We start from the raw sequence: 23,953 nt of genomic DNA, 5'->3' as shown, positions 1-23,953 counted from the left end.
GTAAGCATCCTTGATGTCCCGAGACATCATGTAGTCCCCTTCTTCCAGGTTCGCAATCACTGCTCTGAGTGACTCCAACTTGAATTTGAACCTCCGTATGTAAGTGTTCAAAGATTTTTGATTTAGAATCGGTCTCACCGAGCCGTCCGGCTTCGGTACCACAACAGTGTGGAATAATACCCCGTTCCCTGTTGCAGGAGGGGTACCTTGATTATCACCTGCTGGGAATACAGCTTGTGAATGGCTTCCAAAACTGCCTCCCTGTCAGAGGGAGACGTCGGTAAAGCCGACTTTAGGAAAACGGCGAGGGGGAGACGTCTCGAATTCCAATTTGTACCCCTGAGATATCACCTGAAGGATCCAGGGGTCTACTTGCGAGTGAGCCCACTGCGCGCTGAAATTCATTGAGACGGGCCCCCACCGTGCCTGATTCTGCTTGTAAAGCCCCAGCGTCATACTGAGGGCTTGGCAGAGGCGGGAGAGGGCTTCTGTTCCTGGGAACTGGCTGATTTCTGCAGCCTATTTTCCTCTCCCTCTGTCACGGGGCAGAAAAGAGGAAACTTTTTGCCCGCTTGCCCACGAAAGGACTGCGCCTGATAATACGGCGTCTTCTTATGTTGAGAGGCGACCTGGGGTACAAACGTGGATTTCCCAGCTGTTGCCGTGGCCACCAGGTCTGAAAGACCGACCCCAAATAACTCCTCCCCTTAATAAGGTAATACTTCCAAATGCCGTTTGGAATCCGCATCACCTGACCACTGTCGTGTCCATAACCCTCTACTGGCAGAAATGGACAACGCACTTAGACTTGATGCCAGTCGGCAAATATTCCGCTGTGCATCACGCATATATAGAAATGCATCTTTTAAATGCTCTATAGGCAATAATATACTGTCCCTATCTAGGGTATCAATATTTTCAGTCAGGGAATCCGACCACGCCAACCCAGCACTGCACATCCAGGCTGAGGCGATTGCTGGTCGCAGTATAACACCAGTATGTGTGTAAATACATTTTAGGATACCCTCCTGCTTTCTATCAGCAGGATCCTTAAGGGCGGCCATCTCAGGAGAGGGTAGAGCCCTTGTTCTTAAAAGCGTGTGAGCGCTTTATCCACCCTAGGGGGTGTTTCCCAACGCACCCTAACCTCTGGCGGGAAAGGATATAATGCCAATAACATTTTAGAAATTATCAGTTGTTATCGGGGGAAACCCACGCTTCATCACACACCTCATTTAATTTCTCAGATTCAGGAAAACTACAGGTAGTTTTTCCTCACCGAACATAATACCCCTTTTTGGTGGTACTCGTATTATCAGAAATGTGTAAAACATTTTTCATTGCCTCAATCATGTAACGTGTGGCCCTACTGGAAGTCACATTTGTCTCTTCACCGTCGACACTGTAGTCAGTATCTGTGTCGGCGTCTATATCTGCCATCTGAGGTAACGGGCGCTTTAGAGCCCCTGACGGCCTATGAGACGTCTGGACAGGCACAAGCTGAGTAGCCGGCTGTCTCATGTCAACCACTGTCTTTTATACAGAGCTGACACTGTCACGTAATTCCTTCCAACAGTTCATCCACTCAGGTGTCGACCCCCTAGGGGGTGACATCACTATTACAGGCAATCTGCTCCGTCTCCACATCATTTTTCTCCTCATACATGTCGACACAAACGTACCGACACACAGCACACACACAGGGAATGCTCTGATAGAGGACAGGACCCCACTAGCCCTTTGGGGAGACAGAGGGAGTGTATGCCAGCACACACCAGAGCGCTATATATATACAGGGATAACCTTATATAAGTGTTTTTCCCCTTATAGCTGCTGTATTTTTAATACTGCGCGTAATTAGTGCCCCCCTCTCTTTTTTAACCCTTTCTGTAGTGTAGTGACTGCAGGGGAGAGCCAGGGAGCTTCCCTCCAACTGAGCTGTGAGAGAAAATGGCGCCAGTGTGCTGAGGAGATAGGCTCCTCCCCCTTCTCGGCGGCCTTATCTCCCGTTTTTGTGTATATTCTGGCAGGGGTTAAATTCATCCATATAGCCCAGGAGCTATATGTGATGCATTTTTTTGCCATCCAAGGTGTTTCTATTGCGTCTCAGGGCGCCCCCCCCCCCAGCGCCCTGCACCCTCAGTGACCGGAGTGTGAAGTGTGCTGAGAGCAATGGCGCACAGCTGCAGTGCTGTGCGCTACCTTGTTGAAGACAGGACGTCTTCTGCCGCCGATTTTCCGGACCTCTTCTGTCTTCTGGCTCTGTAAGGGGGCCGGCGGCTCAGCTCTGGGACCCATCCATGGCTGGGCCTGTGATCTGTCCCTCTGGAGCTAATGTCCAGTAGCCTAAGAAGCCCAATCCACTCTGCACGCAGGTGAGTTCGCTTCTTCTCCCCTTAGTCTCGATGCAGTGAGCCTGTTGCCAGCAGGACTCACTGAAAATAAAAAACCTAACTTAAACTTTTTCACTAAGCAGCTCAGGAGAGCCACCTAGTGTGCACCCTTCTCGTTCGGGCACAAAAATCTAACTGAGGCTTGGAGGAGGGTCATAGGGGGAGGAGCCAGTGCACACCAGGTAGTCCTAAAGCTTTTACTTTTGTGCCCAGTCTCCTGCGGAGCCGCTATTCCCCATGGTCCTTACGGAGTCCCCAGCATCCACTAGGACGTCAGAGAAATGTATTGTGTCCCTCCTGGAGAGGGTCATGTTGGGAGGTATGTATTGTGTCCCTCCTGGAGAGGGTCATGTTGGGAGGTATGTATTGTATCCCTCCTGGAGAGGGTCATGTTGGGAGGTACTGTATGTTTGTATATTGTATTACTCTGGCCCCCAAGGGGTTCACATGTGCGGTTGGTTGAGACATCCTGGCCAACCCAGGGTTACTGTACTGCAAGGCCCAGCCTGACTGCCTGCTCAGCGTGAGCTCTGCTGACACCAAGCGTCCACAGAGTGGAATTACAGCGTTTCTCTCCGCTGCCCTGAGATATACCTCATGATTACTGTGAGGTTAAGAGGCTTACACCGGAATAGACTATACCCCCAGCTCATCATCCTGGAACTGAGCTGCCCTTTTCTGCCACTCTCCCCCCTCATCATGGGCTCTCCATTACATAACCAGCACACAGTAATTGGGGTGCAGCACGCCCACCCAGTCATTAGCCTCATTATCAGCAGTCACAGAGTGCAGGGCAAGCAGGGGCGCGCGAAACTACACCCCCCAGGAGGCACTGCGGCGTGACGTCAGCGAGCTGCCGCGTGGCGCTGGTCGCGATGGGAACCGCGCATGAGGAAGTGTTTTCACCGCAGCTGCTTCCGGACAGTGCCAGATCACTTCCGGCGACTGCCAGAGGAAGGAGGAGGTAGGTGGCGGTAATCTAGTGGTGGTTGGTAGGGGGGTTACCCTCATCTGCCGGGGAGCTACACATCCCAGCATGCGCGGTCAGTTCATGGTCTGCTGTGACTTGTGGTTCCACAGAAACTGGTGGACAGACAATGGCTGTGTGACATGAGATGTATTAGATTCCTTTCCTGTGTGTGTATGTGTATATATATATATATATATATATATATATATATATATATATATAAAATCACCCCCTCCCAGTATATTCCCCCTTGCTATAGTCATGCTCTACCCATCGCCTCCTCCGCACCACCCAACATGTGCCTGGTTGTATACTTGTATACTTTAATAGTCTGTCTGAGTATTGTAATGACCCCCAATAGAGTGCTAATAATAATTGAACTGTGTTGTAAAAATGTCCCTTCTAGAGCGGGGGCTCCTGTATTGTTAGGTGAGTTTCTGAGCAGGCTTAATGCCGGTAATACAGGGCCCCCTACCATAGATTTGGCTAGCCGTATGCACACAGATGACCACCCCTGCATTGTGTCCCTTTTCTCTCTCCCCACTAATAGCCCTTTCCCACTAGTGAGCACGGGACGCAGCCGGGAGCCTGACACGGGTGCTACCCGGCTGCGGCCCGTGCTCAGCCCCCTTTCCCACTGCGCTCACCACCCCGGCATATTGCCAGGTTGGTGACGCGACAGGGGCGGCGCTGGGAGATCACATGATCTCCCAGCGCCGCCCTTCCATACAGTGTCAAAGGGAGCCATGTCGCATCCACATTGCTTCCGTTTACACTACAACCCTACCCGGATCATTCCCGTGTCCTACCCAGGTATTTACCGGGGTAGGATTCACGGATCACTGGATCTGGGTTTTTGCGGGGGGACCCTTTTCCACTAGCAAAAAGCACAGGTAAATGCGCGCCCCCGTGCATTTACCCGTGTTTTTTGAGCTAGTGAAAAAGGTATCAGTGTACATTATGAAAGACAGGATATTTGGTAGTACACCAACAGAGTGGCACTGCCAAGCCATTGCATTGTGCCTATACAGGACATCCTTGTCAATATCTAGATCTGAGAACATGTAAGGCGTGATGACATTCACAGACATAACAGGTGTACGCCCTCACCAATGAGCTACAGATATATTGCTCGTCGCTAGAACTAACAATATATGTTTTACAATTTGAAGGTAGGATTCTCTTAATATCTACAATCAGAATGTGTGTTAGCATTGAGCATATACTTGTAATAAAATGTGGGGTTCTCCAATATCTACAATCAGAATGTATGTTCGCAGTCAGCACATACTTCCCCTTTAATATCTAGGCTAGGAATGTATATTAGCAGGGAGCATGAGTCAGGCCTGCTAAGTTCTGTGTCTCTCTCAATTCCTGTCGCAGGAAGCCCAGGACACTGAACATGACAGGGAAGACTGGGGAGGTGTTAACTGGAGCAGCGGACGAGGGACCGAGTGGCATTATTAACAAGTAGGACCTGTAATTGATGTGTTATTTGCTGAATGCAGCGCTTATTGTCACCCTTCCACTTGGCAATGTTCCCTGATGTTCTACATGTGTATTATCTGTAAGGACAAGCTGACCCAACCTGTCCAACACAAACATGTCCATCTGATGATAGCGGGCTGTGACCTGGAACTCGGGAATAAATCACGCCGGCCATAAGCTCTGCTCTGTGTGTTGGAGAATCACACAGAGCATAAGCTCTGTGTGTTGGAGAATCAGAGTGCTCTAATGCTGTAGGAAATACAAATAGTGCAGCAAACTAACACGTTACACACACGTGTCCCAGATATGGGATGCAGTCGGTTTACCTCCAATCAAAATCCCGACACCAATTGACCGATGGTCAAAATACAGACATTTAAAATACCAACAAGGTCAAAATACCGACATGTAAAATGCCGACAGGTCAAAATACCAACATGAGTTTTTCATGATTTTTTTTTCATTGGAACCGACTTGTTCATACTTTACCATCCCAGTGGACCTGGAGGGGGAATATAATAGTGTGCCGAGCGAGGCACCGTGCCCGAAGCATGGCGAGCGCAGCGGTACACTTTATATGGTGTCCATGTTGACTTATGTCGACATACACACAAAAAAACACAACAAAAACCGCATGTCGGCATTTTGACCATGTCGGCATTTTGACCATGTCGGTATTTTAAATGCCGGTATTTTGTCCATGTCAGGATTTTGACCATCGGTCACTTGGTGTCGGCATTTTGATTGGAGGTATTTCATACCGATCCCCCAGATATAATGTGTGCTCTGTGATGTCTGTGTTACACCCAACACATCCAATCTTAGCTTTGTCCCATGCATTAAATGTTTTCTGGAAATCCACAGATCATCATTGGTCTCATACTGCTACAAAGTGAGGCAAGCGAGCCCAGATAAATGATTGTGACAGATTGTGCATTATTTGTCACGTCCACCTTACATTGGCATAATGTTCCTTTTCTGCAGGATAATTTCTGTGTATAAATACATTGGGTCTCATTCATCTTTGTAAGTAAAGCAAATTATCAAGCAACTGGGCAAAACCATGTTGCAAGTGTGTGTGGTTGTGACATGCAGATAGAGATGTAGATTTTGGTGGGCTATATTTTTCCTGTGCAGTGTAAATACTGTCTGCTTTTGCATGTAGCCCACAAATATATACGGCTTTATTTTTTACCCTGCAATAAAGATTTCACTTTGAACACACCCCACCCAAATCTAACTCTCTCTGCACATGTTACGTCTGCCCCACCTGCAGTGCAGCATGGTTTTGCCCAGTTGCTTGATGATTTGCTTTAATTACAATCCTGTATCAGGCCCATTGTGCCTCCATGTTTCTCTGAATCGTTTCTGTTCATGGTTCCCTAGAATCCATCGTATCTATTCCTCTGCCGGGCACAAATTCATTACCCCTCTTCTTTCCTTTCCTCAGGATATTTCCCAAGATGATCTCTCCAAGCACAGCGAAGGATTGGTTTGACCGGCGCAGGGCCCACATCCGCCCATGGAATAACTTTATCGATCAGAGACGCTTCTCCCGCCCACAGAACTTTGGGGATCTGTGTAAGCGCGTGACGCGGAATGTGGAACATTTTCAGAGCAACTACATCTTCGTTTTCCTGGGGCTCATCGTGTACTGCATGTGAGTTCTTCTGTCTGTTGTCTGTATTTGATGTCTAATGGAGGGAATACTGACTGTTGTCTGTGGGAACTGCGGAGGGTGGTTTGTGGAGAGTGCTGGGACTGCTCTACCTAGTCACTTGGGCATATTCTCCACCACTATGCCAGGGGTGTGGTTCATCAAATCGACAGTGTCTAGGTCGGCAATGTTTAGGTCAACCACTATAGGTCAACAGTCACTAGGTCGACATGGATGGAATGTCGACATGTGCTAGGTCGACAGGTCTAAAGGTCGACATGAGGATTTTTTTTTTTTTTCTCTAACGTCCTAGTGGATGCTGGGGACTCCGTCAGGACCATGGGGAATAGCGGCTCCGCAGGAGACAGGGCACAAAAGCAAGCTTTTAGGATCACATGGTGTGTACTGGCTCCTCCCCCTATGACCCTCCTCCAAGCCTCAGTTAGGTTTTTGTGCCCGGCCGAGAAGGGTGCAATCTAGGTGGCTCTCTTAAAGAGTTGCTTAGAAAAAGTTTTTAGGTTCTTTATTTTCAGTGAGTCCTGCTGGCAACAGGCTCACTGCATCGAGGGACTTAGGGGAGAGATTTTCAACTCACCTGCGTGCAGGATGGATTGGATTCTTAGGCTACTGGACATAGCTCCAGAGGGAGTCGGAACACAGGGCTCGCCCTGGGGTTCGTCCCGGAGCCGCGCCGCCGACCCCCCTTGCAGATGCTGAAGATGAAGAGGTCCGGAACCAGGCGGCAGAAGACTCTCAGTCTTCATCAGGTAGCGCACAGCACTGCAGCTGTGCGCCATTGTTGTCAGCACACTTCACACAGCGGTCACGGAGGGTGCAGGGCGCTGGGGGGGGGCGCCCTGGGCAGCAATGTATAATACCTGTATGGCGAAAAATACATCACATATAGCCCTTGAGGCTATATGGATGTATTTAACCCCTGCCAGATATCTAAAACTCCGGAGAAGAAGCCCGCCGAAAAGGGGGCGGGGCCTATTCTCCTCAGCACACAGCGCCATTTTCCCTCACAGAAAGGCTGGTGGGAAGGCTCCCATGATCTCCCCTGCACTGCACTACAGAAACAGGGTTAAAACAGAGAGGGGGGGCACTGATTTGGCGATATGTATATATATTAAAATGCTATAAAAGGAACACTTATATAAAGGTTGTCCCTGGATAATTATAGCGTTTTGGTGTGTGCTGGCAAACTCTCCCTCTGTCTCCCCAAAGGGCTAGTGGGTCCTGTCCTCTATCAGAGCATTCCCTATGTGTGTGCTGTATGTCGGTACGTGTGTGTCGACATGTATGAGGAAAATATTGGTGAGGAGGCGGAGCAAATTGCCTCTAATGGTGATGTCACTCTCTAGGGAGTCGACACCGGAATGGATGGCTTATTTATGGAAATTACGTGACAATGTCAACACGCTGCAAGCCGGTTGACGACATGAGAGGGCCGGCGAACAAATTAGTATCTGTCCAGGTGTCTCAAACACCGTCAGGGGCTGTAAAATGCCCATTTACCTCAGTCGGTCGACACAGACCCAGACACGGACACTGATTTCAGTGTCGACGGTGAAGAAACAAACGTATTTTCTTTTAGGGCCACACGTTAAGGGCAATGAAGGAGGTGTTACATATTTCTGATACGCCAAGTACCACAAAAAAGGGTATTATGTGTGAGGTGAAAAAACTACCTGTAGTTTTTCCTGAATCAGATAAATTAAATGAAGTGTGTGATGATGCGTGGGTTTCCCCCGATAGAAAATTATTGGCGGTATACCCTTTCCCGCCAGAAGTTAAGGCGCGGTGGGAAACACCCCTCAGGGTGGATAAGGCGCTCACACGCTTATCAGAACAAGTGGCGGTACCATCTACGGATAGGGCCGTACTTAAGGAGCCAGCTGATAGGAGGCTGAAAAATATCCTAAAAAGTATACACACACATGCTGGTGTTATACTGCGACCAGCGATCGCCTCAGCCTGGATGTGCAGAGCTGAGGTGGCTTGGTCGGATTCCCTGACTAAAAATATTGATACCTTTGACAGGGACAGTATTTTATTGACTATAGAGCATTTAAAGGATGCATTTCTATATATGCGAGATGCGCAGAGGGATATTTGCACTCTGGCATCAAGAGTAAATGCGATGTCCATATCTGCAAGAAGATGTTTATGGACACGACAGTGGTCAGGTGATGCAGATTCCAAACGGCACAAAGATGTATTGCCGTATAAAGGGGAGGAGTTATTTGGGGTCGGTCCATGGGACCTGGTGGCCAGGGCAACTGCTGGAAAATCCACCGTTTTTTACCCTAAGTCACATCTCTGCAGAAAAAGACACCGTCTTTTCAGCCTCAGTCCTTTCGTCCCTATAAGAGTCATATCTGCCCAGGGATAGAGGAAAGGGAAGAAGACTGCAGCAGGCAGCCCATTCCCAGGAACAGAAGCCCTCCACCGCTTCTACCAAGTTCTCAGCATGACGCTGGGACCGTACAGGACCCCTGGATCCTACAAGTAGTATCCAAGGGGTACAGATTGGAATGTCGAGAGGTTTCCCCCCTCGCAGGTTCCTGTAGTCTGCTGTACCAATGTCTCCCTCCGACAGGGAGGCAGTATTGAAAACAATTCACAAGCTGTATTCCCAGCAGGTGATAATAAAATTACCCCTCCGACAACAAGGAAAGGGGTATTACTCCACACTATATGGTGGTACTGAAGGCTAGGTGAGACCTATTCTAAATCTGAAAAATTTGAACACTTGCAAGGGTTCAAATCCGGATGGAGTCACTCAGAGCAGTGATAGCAAAGAACAAGGGGACTATATGGTGTCCCGGGACATCAGGGATGCTTACCTCCATGTCCCAAAATTTGCCTTTTCTCACCAAGGGTACCTCAGGTTCGTGGTACAGAACTGTCACTATCAGTTTCAAAACGATGCCGTTGGATTGTCCAAGGCACCCCGGGTCCTTACCAAGGTAATGACCGAAAGGAGGATTCGTCTTCAAAGAAAATGGACGACCTCCTGATAAGAACAAGGTCCAGAGAACAGTTGGAGGTCGGAGTAGCACTATCTCAAGTAGTTCTACGACAGCACGGGTGGATTCTAAATATTCCAAAACCGCAGTTGTTCCGACGACACGTCTGCTGGTCCTAGGGATGATTCTGGACACAGTCCAGGAAAAGGTGTTTCTCCCAGAGGAGAAAGCCAGGGAGTTATCCGAGCTAATCGGGATCCTCCTAAAACCAGGAAAAGTGTCAGTGCATCATTGCACAAGAGTCCTGGTAAAAATGGTGGCTTATTACGAAGCGCTTCCATTCGGCAGATTTCACGCAAGAACTCTTCAGTGGGATCTGCTGGACAAATGGTCCGGATCGCATCTTCAGATGCATCAGCGGATAACCCTATATCCAAGGACAAGGGTGTCTCTCCTGTGGTGATTACAGAGTGCTCATCTTCTAGAGGGCAGCAGATTCGGCATTCAGGATTGGATGCTGGTGACCACGGAGGCCAGCCTGAGAGGCTGGGGAGCAGTCACACAAGGAGTGTGATCAAGTCTGGAGAATTCTCTCCACATAAATATACTGGAGCTAAGAGCAAATTTATAATGCTCTAAGCTTAGCAAGACCTCTGCTTCAAGGTCAGCCGGTATTGATCCAGTGGGATAACATCACGGCAGTCGCCCACGTAAACAGAAAGGGCGGCACAAGAAGCAGGAGGGCAGTGGCAAAACTGCAAGGATTTTTCGCTAGGCGGAAAATCATGTGATAGCACTGTCAGCAGTGTTCATTCCGGGAGTGGACGACTGGGAAGCAGACTTCCTCAGCAGGCACGACCTCCACCCGGGAGAGTGGGAACTTCATCGGGAAGTTTTCCGCATGATTGTGAACCGTTGGGAAAGACCAAAGGTGGACATGATGGCGTCCCGCCCGAACAAAAAATGGGACAGGTATTGCGCCAGGTCACGAGACCTTCAGGCGATAGCTGTGGACGTCCTGGTAACACCGTGGGTGTAACAGTCGGTGTATGTGTTCCCTCCTCTGCTTCTCATAACCAAGGTATTGAGAATTATAAGACATAGAGGAGTAAGAACTATACTCGTGGCTCCGGATTGGCCAAGAGGGACTTGGTACCCGGAACTTCAAGAGATGCTCACAGAGGACTAATGGCCTCGGGAGCTAAGAAGGGATTTGCTTTCAGCAAGTACCATGTCTGTTCCAAGAGGAACCGTGGCATCGGCCTTTAAGAAAGGACCTGCTCCAGCAGGGACCTTGTCTGTTCCAAGACTTACCGCGTCTGCGTTTGACGGCATGGCGGTTTGAACGCCGGATCCTAAGGGAAAAGGCATTCCGGAAGAGGTCATACCTACCCTGGTCAAAGCCAGGAAGGAGGTGACCGCACAACGTTATCACCACATGTGGTAAAAATATGTTGCGTGGGTGAGGCCAGGAAGGCCCCACGAAAAAATTTCAACTAGGTCGATTTCTGCACTTCCTGCAAACAGGAGTGTCTATGAGCCTCAAATTGGGGTCCATTAAGGTTCAAGTTTCGGCCCTATAGATTTTCTTCCAGAAAGAATTGGCTTCAGTTCCTGAAGTCCAGACGTTTGTCAAGGGAGTATTGCATATACAGCCCTTGTGTGCCTCCAGTGGCACCGTGGGATCTCAACGTAGTGTTGGGATTCCTCAAATCATATTGGTTTGAACCACTCAAATCTGTGGATTTGAAATATCTCACATGGAAAGTGACCATGCTGTTGGCCCTGGCCTCGGCCAGGCGATTGTCAAAATTGGCGGCTTTGTCTTACAAAAGCCCATATTTGATTTTCCATTCGGACAGGGCAGAACTGCGGACTCGTCCCCAGTTTCTTCCTAAGGTGGTGTCAGCGTTTCACCTGAAACAACCTATTGTGGTGCCTGCGGCTACTAGGGACTTGGAGGACTCCAAGTTGCTAGACGTTGTCAGGGCCCTGAAAATATATATATATATATATATATATATATATATATATATATATATATATATATATATATATATATATATATAATATATATATATATATATATATAATTCTAGGACGGCTGGAGTCAGAAAGTCTGACTTGCTGTTTATATTGTAGGCACCCAAAAAGCTGGGTGCTCCTGCTTCTAAGCAGACTATTGCTCGTTGGATTTGTAGTACAATTCAGCTTGCACATTCTGTGGCAGGCCTGCCACAGCCAAAATCTGTAAATGCCCATTCCACAAGGAAGGTGGGCTCATCTTGGGCGGCTGCCCGAGGGGTCTCGGCTTTACAACTTTGCCGAGCAGCTACTTGGTCAGGGGCAAACACGTTTGCAAAATTCTACAAATTTGATACCCTGGCTGAGGAGGACCTGGAGTTCTTTCATTCGGTGCTGCAGAGTCATCCGCACTCTCCCGCCCGTTTGGGAGCTTTGGTATAATCCCCATGGTCCTGACGGAGTCCCCAGCATCCACTAGGACGTTAGAGAAAATAAGATTTTACTTACCGATAGTTCTATTTCTCATAGTCCGTAGTGGATGCTGGGCGCCCATCCCAAGTGCGGATTGTCTGCATTACTTGTACATAGTTATTGTTACAAAAAATCGGTTATTATTGTTGTGAGCCATCTTTTTTAGAGGCTACTTCATTGTTATCATACTGTTAACTGGGTTCAAATCACAAGTTGTACGGTGTGATTGGTGTGGCTGGTATGAGTCTTACCCGGGATTCAAGATCCTTCCTTATTGTGTACGCTCGTCCGGGCACAGTACCTAACTGAGGCTTGGAGGAGGGTCATAGGGGGAGGAGCCAGTACACACCATGTGATCCTAAAAGCTTGCTTTTGTGCCCTGTCTCCTGCGGAGCCGCTATTCCCCATGGTCCTGACGGAGTCCCCAGCAACCACTACGGACTATGAGAAATAGATTTATCGGTAAGTAAAATCTTATTTTTTGGTGTCGTTTTCTTCGTAGAGTGACCGGGATCCCAAATTAGTGCACCGCGTCCCCTCGTATGGCTCGCTTCGCTCGCCATGCTTCGGGCATGGTGCCTTCGCTCCGCTACCGCTTCGCTTGGCACACTTTACCGTTCCAATCGTAGTCCACGTGGATCGTTAAGTATGAAAATATTCATAAAAAGAAAAAAAATGTGAAAAACTCATGTCGACCTTTAGATCTGTCGACCTAGCACATGTCGACCTAGAAACCCTGTCGACCTTCCATCCATGTCAACCTAGTGACTGTCGACCTATAGTGGTCGACCTAAACATTGTCGAGCTAGACACTGTCGATCTTCAGACCGGATCCCCTATGCCAGAAGCAGACTATGTACTGGAGGTGGGATGTAGACAATAGCAATGATGACATACAACATGTTGACATTGAAGTGCAAAGGCATCGCTGCTGCGCGATGCCTATGCATTTCTGCGGAGGGGGCGGACTGACATGCGGGGCGGGATAGCCCTGTGCTGGGCGTCCCCCCGTATGTCAGTGTGAATGATCATAGCTGTGCTAAGTTTAGCACAGCTACGATCAACTCGGAATGACCCCCTTTATCCGGAGTTCTATTTCCAACTGTCTTTGTAGGGTCAAAACCTCTGTAACTACATAGAGAGAGAGAGCATTTTTTTCTTTTTAGATGCTTTTTGACATATAATTAAGTTTATTAACCACTTAACAGGCTTATTTTTACCAAAAATGTCCCCAAATTTTTTTTTTTTTATAAATAAACTATGTAAATAAGAGCTATGGAGACGGAAAAAAAAAATTCAGAATTTTTGTATGTCTGCTCGTTCCGGCTTCACGCAAATGCTGCTGAATGAATTTGGATTGCGTTTTCATTGTTGTATAGATTAGTGACCTAGAAAGAAACTGAGGTGTGTATTATCTCAATGTGACATCAAGGAGAGGGAAAACCAGATGCTGACACTCTACGCATGCGTAATATGCAGGCTTCTTGAGTCCAAAATTAATGTAAATTTCGTGCCCTGCCCAATTTTTTAAAGGGCAAAATATGCCCTGCCCTTTTACTGGCTCCCAACTAAAGCAGCCTGCCCCTTGTTGTGCTGCCACCACACAGCATCTATTCACATTAAAGGTAGAGCTTGGGGGAAGCCCAGCACCTCCATAAGTGCTGGCCACGCCCCCATTAGTGATGCCGACAGCTGGGCACACCTCCATTTGTGACACTGAGGGGGCCACACCGCACCCAATAGCGATGCTGGTGGGGCCGTGTCCCTCTATCCGGCACCCCCTTTTCGACTATACTTGCACCCACTCCTTTGTGCCCTGCCTGCATCCTAGTGGGAACACTATATACATATATTGCACACCCCAAAAAACAGTGATGGCTGCAGGCGTAGATCTCAGGACCAGCTGCTTCTCCCATGGGCAGCTTTACGCGCCTTTTGCTCACGGGTTAGTAGTCCCAAGCATCTTTTTGTGTTAATCCCTGAAGGAAAATCGGCAAATACTGTTTACAAAGAAATGTTGTGATCAGTGTGTACAGTATGAAATATACTTGCCAATATTAGATGGCACTGCTGTCTTTGTAAAATTAATTCCGCTGAGCAATAATAGACATCCACACTAGCCAAGCCGCAGGCAAACGCTAGTATTAAAATATTAATGGCTTTGCAAACCACAGATTTTCTTTTTTAAACCAGCCATTTATGTTAGAGCAGTAGACTTTATATATTGCCTTGGTTACAGTGAAATAGTTGCCTGTGTGGCTCTCCCTGCACCGCACCAGGGGGGTAATTCAGACCTGATCGTAGCAGCAAATATGTTAGCAGTTGGGCAAAACCATGTGCACTGCAGGTGGGGCAGATGTAACATGTGCAGAGAGAGTTAGATTTGGGTGGGTTATTTTGTTTCTGTGCAGGGTAAATACTGGCTGCTTTATTTTTTACACTACAATTTAGATTTCAGATGGAACACACCCCACCCAAATCTAACTCTCTCTGCACATGTTATATCTGCCCCCCCCTGCAGTGCACATGGTTTTGCCCAACTGCTAACAAATTTGCTGCTACGATGGGCTCTGAATTACCCCCTATGTTCATATACATAGCAGTCCGGCGCTCAAAGTTCTAATCCATATCCCTGATGTAGGGTGAGGCTGCAGTGTGTGATCTTATTCCCTAGTCTCATAACCCCTTTCTAAAGCAATTACTTCTGTCTGCCCTCCACCATTATATCCTTTCTTATTCTCCGCTCCCCTATTAATACTTCATGTTGTGTAATATACTCCGTAGGGATACATTAATTAAGGTAACATGTAAAATGCAGCTGAATATTATTCTGGTGTAATTGCTAGCTAGGGGGAAATGATTGGGTGTAAGGGGGGAGCAGTGCATGATGGGTAAAGGGAAGGAATTCCAGAGAAGCACTGGCAAGTGAGTGTATGTACATACACTGTCAATCTAATAGCATGTAATATATATATATATATATATATATATATATATATATATATATATATATATATATGAGAGAGAGAGATATATTATATATAATATATTAATGCGTGTTTCATCCATTTCTCCTTCTCAGCATCACCAGTCCCATGCTGCTTATAGCCCTGGCCGTGTTTTTTGGTGGGTGTTACATCATTTATCTGAAGACCCTGCAGTCTAAGCTGGTTCTGTTCGGTAAGTCACTGTCCCTGTAGATACAGCCTTGTTACGCTGATAGGCCTTCAGCAGGTCTAACTCACTACCTGGAGATGTCTCCCCTGAATAACCATCTATAATGCAATTTACTTCTTTATTTTTAGGGCATTGTACTAGAGCATATTACATCAGGGACTGTAATCTGGCAGGGATGACTAATAGATGGGATAATGGCGTAGTGACCTGTGCTGGTCCATGACATCTTATTATGAACAGATCCTTTTTTTAATTAGTTCAGCAGAATTGGTTTCTCATTTCTCCAGGTCAGCAGTATACGTCAGTCTGCCTCTTTATCAGAATCCAGTGCATTATACGAGCCGGTGGACACTCAGATATGTGGGGCAGGCGGTTTGGCATGTTTAAGAGACACAAGATGTGTCTGTAGATGACTTTAGCAGACACCCAGTAGATTAGTTGGACTAGGAGTTGGTTGGTCATGGTATTTTAGGGGACAACGGGAAATAGGGGCCAGTACTCGGTGCACGGCTGGGTACCTGGTCCCGGGACCCTATAGCAGGTAATCAGAACTGCTAATATTTCTGCATTTCACTGTCAATCAACGGAGCAGGGAAATGTTTTACTACATGTGGTGGTAATGAGACGTTTCCATATGTGATGTTTAGCAATAACTGCTCTGTCATTACAGGCCGGGAGCTGACTATGGCCAATCAGTATGGCTTGGCAGGAGCGGTCTCCTTCCCGTTCTTCTGGCTTGCAGGAGCCGGATCTGCTGTGTTCTGGGTTCTCGGTAAGATTGTCTATTTTATTGTAATGTATTGTATACTGTGAGCTGACATTGTGGTCTCTGGTCAGTATTTATAGATTAGGAAAGTGTAATATTATTGCACGACTTAAGCAATCATCTTATAAATGACATACTGTAATACTGAGTTCACCATTCAATATTCAACTGTTTGTTACGATTTTTAATTTTCCATAGTTACTGTCGACAGGCTGCATAATTCAGGCCCCACTGTTTCACAGAGGATTATGGGAGTTGTAGTTCAGAGACGTGAACTAAGATGCAGTGAAATCTGTCTCCATAGATTGGCTGCTAATTATTAATGTATCTCCTCTTGAGCAATCTGTTAGATATGTTGGCGTTGTACATTATATCTTCTCCCTCTTATCCCACATGAGTGTGTGCCAGCCTCTAGCCCATTCTCCCTGGCCCTTACCCAGCCTCTTACATGTTCCCTTCTGCCTTGCAGGTGCTACACTCGTCGTGATTGGCTCCCATGCATCTTTCCACGAGGTAGAGGGGGATGTAGAGGAACTGCAGATGGAATCTGTGTAACAAGCTGCCTTCTGGGATTTTCTCACCCGGTCCCTCTTGGCAGCACGGGTGTGGACCCTTGTTGTATTATGTTTGCCATATTATATTAAACCTTCCTTCCCTCATTATAACCCTTCCTTTCTCAATGCGCACTTTTGCAGCAGCCTTTGCACAATATCAGGATGACTGCCGGCAGGTAACCACATGAAAACTGCCAGTATAATGTGGCATAACCTATATAGAATATAGGTTTGGATTCGTCAGCCCAGAGGGACAAACCAAAAAACACCCGATGACGAAGTGGTGGATGGGTGAAATGTTCTTTATTGGAGATTGAGACATTAAATAAGCAACTAGCGAGCCAATCATTCCTGCAGGAGCTGATGTGTCCTCCTGAAACTATATATGAGGTTGTGTTTTTTTTTTTTTTTTTTTTGGTGATATTTAAACCTACTATGTAATAAACTTATTATGTAATAAACTTGTATTTAAGGAACTGTGCTTCTGAATAGTATTCTGCTTCACTGAAAGGGCAGGACATGCAGCGTGGCCATTTGTGTACTGAACCAACCTTCCTATCCAGATCGTGGGAGCTAGGGCGACACTTTGGGGTGGATGGCTTTTGAAAGCCTTTTATACACCACTTAAAGCTGTGATGCTTTAAAATATATCTAAACCTTTAAATGATGCATCCCAATACTACAGTGTTGTACCTGTTCTAATCACAAATACAAAACTGTAAAACTGCAGCACGGATGGTGTAATGATTAGCATTACTGCTGCACAGCACTGAGGTCATGGGTTCGATTCCCACCATGGCCCTAACTGTGTGGAGTTTGTATGTTCTCCCCGTACTTGCGTGGGTTTCCTCTGGGTACTCCGGTTTCCTCCCACAATCCAAAAATATACTGGTAGGTTAATTGGATCTCAACAGAATTAACCCTAGCGTGAATGTGTGTGTGTGTACATGTGATAGGGAATATAGATTGTAAGCTCCACTCGGGCAGGGATTGATGTGAATGGCCAAGTATTCTCTGTAAAGCGCTGCGGAATATGTGTGCGCTATATAAATAACTGGTAATAAATAAACTGACTAAACAGAAGATGCACAGTGCTCTGGCTCTTCCAATGGTGAAATCGTGTGTTCGCCATCTGGCAGACACGGGAGGGATCTGGTATTCCCTGGGGTATAAACAAGCACGGGAGAAGTATTATTACAATAAAACCTGGCTTTAAAGACCACGGCGATATCACACTGTGTAATTCGCAGCATCGAGGCTCTAATAAAACACAATGAAAGTCTCTGACTGATCAAGATCCAACACATCTAGAAAACGTTTTTTCTCATCATCTGCTCCTCCGTGTTTGGTGTACAACGTCCGATTTCTAGTGGTGCATTGGCATTAGAAAGGCCGCCAACATCCGTCATCCTCTCGAACTTCTATATTTGCGTCCAAATAAAGCTTCCTGAATAACCTATTATATTCCATGTTCTATATTTAATCTCTTTATTTTACTGGTTTCATGTAATAGAATAGTTTTCTGTGATGTTTCCTGAGAAGCCCTTTAATAATCTATCTCTATACTGATTCCTGAGGAAGCGCTGTCTGTCTGTTCCTGACTACAGGCACTGAGACAGCTCCCCTCCCTGATATCTTGGACCTTTATTTGCTCAGGACAGTCATCTGCCTCTTATTTGGTATTCCAGGTTGTGCAGTATACTGTATTATAGTTGTGTCTATAAAGCTGTACTTTATTCGAATCATCTTGCACATGTTCTATGAAGTACACTGCAAAAAGTGCCTTAGGACAAGGGTGTCTCTTTGTTGCGCAATAGAATGTATTTGTTGATGATTGAGTAACTTCATTGGGTGGTATCTTATTAGCCCCGATGCTCTAAATTGGTAAAAACGGTTGGATATTGTGGGTATAAGACCTCGATCCCATGTGTTTTTGCTAGTGATGAGCGGATTCGGTTTTACTCGGTTCTCAAAACCGAATCTTATTGGCTATCCAAAACACGTGACATCCGTGAGCCAATAAGATTCGGTTTTGAGAACCGAGTAAAACCGAATCCGCTCATCTCTAGTTTTTGCGGCTCTGGCGGCCTGTTAGGGCGGATTATGCTTCCGGTGCCTAAATCACCCAAAGCCTGATCCACGATAAATGCCGGCATTGAGGCTAATAGGATAGCCCCTGGCGGTCATATTAGTGGCGGTAAAGTACCGCTGCTTATAGGATACCGTGCATGTTAAGATACTAAATTTTGTAAATATAGCTGTCTCCATTATGCATAGGTTATGGGTCCATTCAGAGCCGTAACTACGTGTGTGCCTGGCACACAGCGCAGTCGCCCTGAGGGCGCAACTGCCAGCATTCCATGTCAGAGGCTTGTAATGAGTCAAATTGACTCACTACAAGCCGCCTGAGCTGTGTGCGCCGGAGGAGGAGAGGAGCCGCTCCGGGGGCAGGGGAGGAGGACTCCGGAGCCGCAGCAGCGCTATGTAATTGGTAGCGGCGCCGCTGCAGCTGTCCCTCCCCTTCAGCATTTGCTGGCCGGCGCTGCTGTGAATGCTAGGATGCGCTTCCCTCATCCCAGCATTCACAGCGGCGGCGGCCAGCCAGTGCGGAAGGAGAGGGACAGTTGCATGCGGCGCCGCCAGCAATTACACTGGGCTGCTGCGGCTCCCGAGTGCCCCTCCCTCCGGAGCTGCCAGCACCGAGGAGCTTGACTGCCTCAGCCAGCGGAGATATGTTAAGTATCATCTATTGTTTGTCTGTCTATCCATACTGTGTAAAAAGGGGGACGCTGTCTGCCGTACTGCGTAAAAAGGGGGACGCTGTCTGCCGTAATGTGTAGAAAGGGGACGCTGTCTGCTGTAATGTGTAAAAAGGAGATTTATGGTAGGAACTTACCTTTTGTTAAATCTCTGCGAGGGACACTGGGTTCCAAAGGGATAACATCGGGGTGTAGAGTAGGATCTTGAGCCGAGGCACCAACAGGCTAAAAGCTTTGACTGTTACCAGGAAGCACAGCGCCGCCGCCTCTATAACCCCGCCTCCGTGCACAGGAGCTCAGTTTTGTTAACCAGTCCAATGCAGTAGCAGGTAAAAGAGACGACAACCGTTAGTAGCCACATACACCACATTCTCACGACAGGAGGGGTCAGCGGCTAATGCCACACAAACCCAAATAAGCTAAGTGCGTCAGGGTGGGCGCCCTGTGGAGCCCAATGTACCTCGCAGATAGAGATTTAACAATGGTAAGTTCTTACCATAAATCTTTTTCTGCAGCGGGGTATACTGGGGTTCCACAGGGATAACATCGGGGATGTCCTAAAGCAGTTCCTCATGGGAGGGTACGCACTGTAGTAGGGCACAAGAACTCGGCGTCCAAAGGAGGCATCCTAGGAGGCGGAAGTATCGAAGGCATAGAACCTTATGAAGGTGTTCACTGAGGACCATGTAGCCGCCTTGCACAATTGTTCAAGAGTTGCACCACGGCGGGCCGCCCAAGAAGGTCCAACAGACTGAGTAGAATGGGCTTTGATGTGGTATCAGGAGCTGGAAGGTCAGCCTGTACATAAACATGTGCAATCACCATTCTAATCCATCTGGCCAAGGTCTGCTTGTTTGCAGGTGTGCCACGTTTGTGAAAACCAAAAAGGAAAAAGAGAGAATCAGATCTCCTGAACGAAGCCGTTCTCTTCACATAAATACAGAGAGCCCGTACCACATCCAAAGACCGCTGTTTGGAGGATAAACCTGGAGAGGTAAAGGCCGGAACCACAATCTCTTGGTTAAGGTGGAAAGCCGACACCACCTTAGGCAAATAACCAGGACGAGTTTGGAGAACTGCCTGATCATGGTGAAAAATCAGAAAGGGTGACCGACAGGACAAGGTACCCAAGTCTGAAACCTGTCTAGCAGAGGCAATAGCCGGCAGAAACAAGACCTTAAGAGTAAGCCACTTAAGGTCCACAAATTCAAGAGGTTCAAACTGAGACTCTTGTAATGCTTCCAGAACAACCGACAAATCCCAAGGAGCCACAGGCGGGACATAGGGAGGTTGAATCCGTAAAACACCCTGAGTGAATGTATGAACATCAGGCAGGCGCAATTTTTCTTTGAAACCATACCAACAAGGCAGAAATATGAACTTGGAGGGAGGCCAGGCGAAGGCCCAAGTCCAGGCCCTGTTGCAGGAAAGCCAAAAGTTTGGCCGTACTAAACTTGTATACGTCATGATTGTTAGACGCGCACCAAGCAAAGTAAGAATTCCAGACCCAATGATAAATCCGAGCAGAAGCCGGTTTACGGGCCTTCAACATAGTTTGAATGACCGCCTCAGAAAATCCTTTGTTCCTCAGAACTGAAGTTCAAGAGCCATGCCGTCAAAGCCAGCCGGGCCAAATCCTGGTAGACACAAGTGCCCTGAACGAGGAGGTCTGGGCGTTGCGGAAGCAGAAGAGGACGCTCTAACAAGAGACCTTTTAGGTCTGAGAACCAATGCCGTCTGGGCCATGGTGGAGCGATCAGAAGTAGGATTCCTCCTTCTTGCTTGAACTTCCTTTTCACCTTGGGCAGGAGTGACACCAGAGGGAACACGTACGGCAGCCGAAAGTTCCATGGAATTGCCGGTGCGTCCGCGAACGCTGCTTGAGGATTCCTTGCTCCGAAGACCAGAACCTTGTGATTGTGTCGAGACGTCATCAGGTCTATGTCTGGTAGGCCCCACTTGTCCACTAGGAGTTGAAATACTACTGGATGAGGGCTCCACTCACCGGCGTGTACGTCCTGACAACTGAGGAAGTCCGCTTCCCAGTTGAGGACCCCCGGAATGAACACTGACGATATGGCTGGCAGATGGCGTTCCGCCCATTGAAGAATCCTTGACACTTCCATCATTGCCATGCGGCTTTGAGTGCCGCCTTGATGATTTATGTACGCCACCGTGGTGGCGTTGTCCCGACTGTACTTGAACAGGCCTGTTCTGTATCAGATGCTGGGCCAGTTTCAGAGGATTGAACACCGCCCCCAATTCCAGAATGTTTATCGGGAGGAGAGACTGCTCCCTGGTCCACTGACCCTGAAGAAAGTGTTGCTCCAACACCGCACCCCAACCCCTCAGACTGGCATCCCAGTTGGAGATCCAGAAGGGACGACCCCTGCTCAATTGCTGGTCCTGTAGCCACCAGCTCAGTGACAGACGAATCTCCGGAGACAAGGAGATCATGTGAGACCTGATCCGGTGAGGCAAGCCGTCCCACTTGGCAAGAATCAGCTTCTGAAGAGGGTGGGAATGAAATTGAGCGTACTCTACCATGTCGAAAGCCAACACCATGAGGCCTAGTACTTGCATCGCTGAGTGTATCGACACTTGCGGGTGAGAGAGGAAGCATCATATCTTGTCCGGAAGGTTCAGGACCTTCTCCTGTGACAAGAACAACCGCTGGTTGTGTGTGTCCAACAAAGCCCCCAGGTGCACCATGCTTTGGGCAGGAACCAGGGATGATTACTTCCAGTCGATGAGCCACCCGTGGGTTTGCAAAAGCTTGACCGCCAGATCCAGATGACGGAGGAGAACTTCTGGGGAATTCGCCAGGATCAGCAAGTCGTCCAGATACGGCAGGATCCTGATACCGTGACAGCGGAGCAGGGCCGTCATCACCGTCATGACCTTGGTGAAGATTCGCGAAGCCGTGGTCCATCCAAAAGGTCCGGCCCGGAATTGATAATGGAAGTTTCCAAAAGCAAACCGCAGGTATTGCTGATGCGACATGGCAATAGGAATATGTAGGTAAGCATCCTGTATGTCCAGGGATACCATATAGTTCCCTGGCTCCAAAGACAGAGCAATAGAGCGAAGAGTTTCCATACGAAACTTGGATACCCTCACAAACTTGTTCCAAGACTTGAGGTTGAGAATGGTCCGGGAGGAACCATTCGGTTTCGGGACTAGGAACAGCGTTGAATAGTACCCCCTGCCTCTCTGAGCCAGAGGCACTGGCACTACCACTCCTGTGTCCAGGAGGGATTGTACCACCAGACGAAGAGTTTTTGCCTTTACCTGATCCGAAAGGATGTTTGTCAGGCAAAATTGATGAGGGGGACATTTCTTGAAGGATATGGCGTATCCATGAGTGACTACTTGCCTTACCCAGGTGTCCGAAGTGGTCCTCAACCATACCTGGGTAAACCGTAAAAGTCTACCTCCCACCCTGGGTACCCCCAGGGGGAAGCCCGCCCCGTCATGCAGCAGTATTGTCTGTTTTGGAAGCAGGCTGACGAGCAGCCCAGGCACGCTTAGGTTTGGGCTTATTGGTTTTGGAAGTGCGAGACTGTTTCGGGTACGCCTGACCCTTTGCTTTACCTGGAGGTGGAAAGGAACGAAGGAGCAGTACTAGGTAGACATGTAGTCTTAGCAGAAGCTAAGTTAGCAACAGTCTTGTTGAGATCCTCTCCAAAAAGGATGTTCCTCTTAAAAGGGAGCACCTCCAAAGTTTTTTTTTTTAGAGTCCAGATCTACAGTCCAGGACCGCAATCAGAGAATCCGGCAAGCCAGAATGGACGTAGTAGACGCTTTGGCCGCCAGAACACCGGCATCAGAAGCCGCCTCCTGAATGTAATGAGAGGCTGTAACAATATATGAAAGACATTGTCTAGCATTATCGGGAAAATTAGACGACAGCTCCGCTTCCGCCTCCTAAACGCAGGCTGCAATAGCTTCTGCAGCCCAAGAAGCCGCAATAGTGGGCCTATGCACAGCTCCTGCAAGTGTGTAAATAGACTTTAAGCAACCCTCCACACGCTTATCCGTCGGTTCCTTCAGAGAGGTGACGGTAGTGACAGGTAGAGTGGATGACACCACCAGCCGAGCGACTTTTGAGTCCACCAGCGGTGGCGTTTCCCAATTTTTACTTAACTACGCAGCGAGGGGATAGCGAGCTAGATTCTTCTTTATAAGGTGTGACTTTCTTTCCTGGATTCTCCCAGGATACCTGACGTATGTCAACCAAGTGGTCAGAATGAGGCAAAACTAATTTAGTAACCTTCTGACGTTTGAACCTATCAGGTTTCTTAGAGGTATCTGCAGGTTCTGTTTCATCATCAGTTTGAAGAATCAGCCTGATAGCCTCCAGGAGGTCAGGAACATCCACCTGTGAAATAGATTCCCCATCAGAAGCATCTGCATCAGTGTCTGAGGGGTCAGTATATTCGCCATCTTCATCGGAAGAAGTATCCGAAACATGAGTGGATTGTGAGGAAGTAATGGCCTGCTTAGAGGACCCCTTGGTCTTAGGTGGGCGAGGGTTAGGTTTCTGTTTAGCCAATGAGTTATTCAATTGCTGTAACTGAGTGGACAGGAGATCTGCCCATGGCGGATTAACCGCAGGGACAATATGTGGCTGTAAAGGCACGGGAGGTCCCATAGGGGGCGCGAGTCTAGTTACCAGCGTAGTCAGTAAAGTAAAGAAAGCAGCCCAAGACGGGTCTTGA

General features: G+C 47.8%; 1 protein-coding gene across 4 annotated transcripts; it reads left to right on the top strand.

Moving 5' to 3' along the window:
* Positions 1–2,659: 2,659 nt before the first annotated feature.
* RABAC1 (Rab acceptor 1) lies at positions 2,660–16,949 on the top strand. Of its 4 annotated transcripts, none has more exons than XM_063942370.1 (6): positions 2,660–2,712; positions 4,747–4,833; positions 6,302–6,511; positions 15,059–15,156; positions 15,824–15,925; positions 16,389–16,949. In XM_063942370.1, the coding sequence occupies exons 1-6, from the start codon at positions 2,675–2,677 to the stop codon at positions 16,472–16,474; spliced, it is 621 nt and encodes a 206-aa protein (XP_063798440.1). In that variant the 5' UTR covers positions 2,660–2,674; the 3' UTR covers positions 16,475–16,949. The 4 variants fall into 4 exon arrangements, with proteins under 4 accessions (XP_063798440.1, XP_063798441.1, XP_063798439.1 ...); XM_063942369.1 differs by lacking the exon at positions 2,660–2,712 and adding an exon at positions 3,238–3,357; XM_063942372.1 differs by lacking the exon at positions 2,660–2,712 and adding an exon at positions 3,369–3,436.
* The last annotated feature ends 7,004 nt before the right edge of the window (positions 16,950–23,953 follow it).

This window comes from Pseudophryne corroboree, chromosome 10, assembly GCF_028390025.1.
Source record: "Pseudophryne corroboree isolate aPseCor3 chromosome 10, aPseCor3.hap2, whole genome shotgun sequence".
NCBI classification, from domain to species: Eukaryota; Metazoa; Chordata; class Amphibia; order Anura; family Myobatrachidae; genus Pseudophryne; species Pseudophryne corroboree.
This window is presented reverse-complemented; position numbering and strand designations above follow the sequence as displayed.

Excerpts from the sequence above, each read along its gene's own strand:
- RABAC1 (XM_063942369.1), top strand. The coding sequence starts at position 3,269 with ATGGGAACCGCGCATGAGGAAGTGTTTTCACCGCAGCTGCTTCCGGAC. Across the intron at positions 6,512-15,058 it reads GGGCTCATCGTGTACTGCAT|CATCACCAGTCCCATGCTGC; the intron begins GTGAGTTCTTCT and ends TCTCCTTCTCAG. Across the intron at positions 15,926-16,388 it reads TGCTGTGTTCTGGGTTCTCG|GTGCTACACTCGTCGTGATT; the intron begins GTAAGATTGTCT and ends TCTGCCTTGCAG.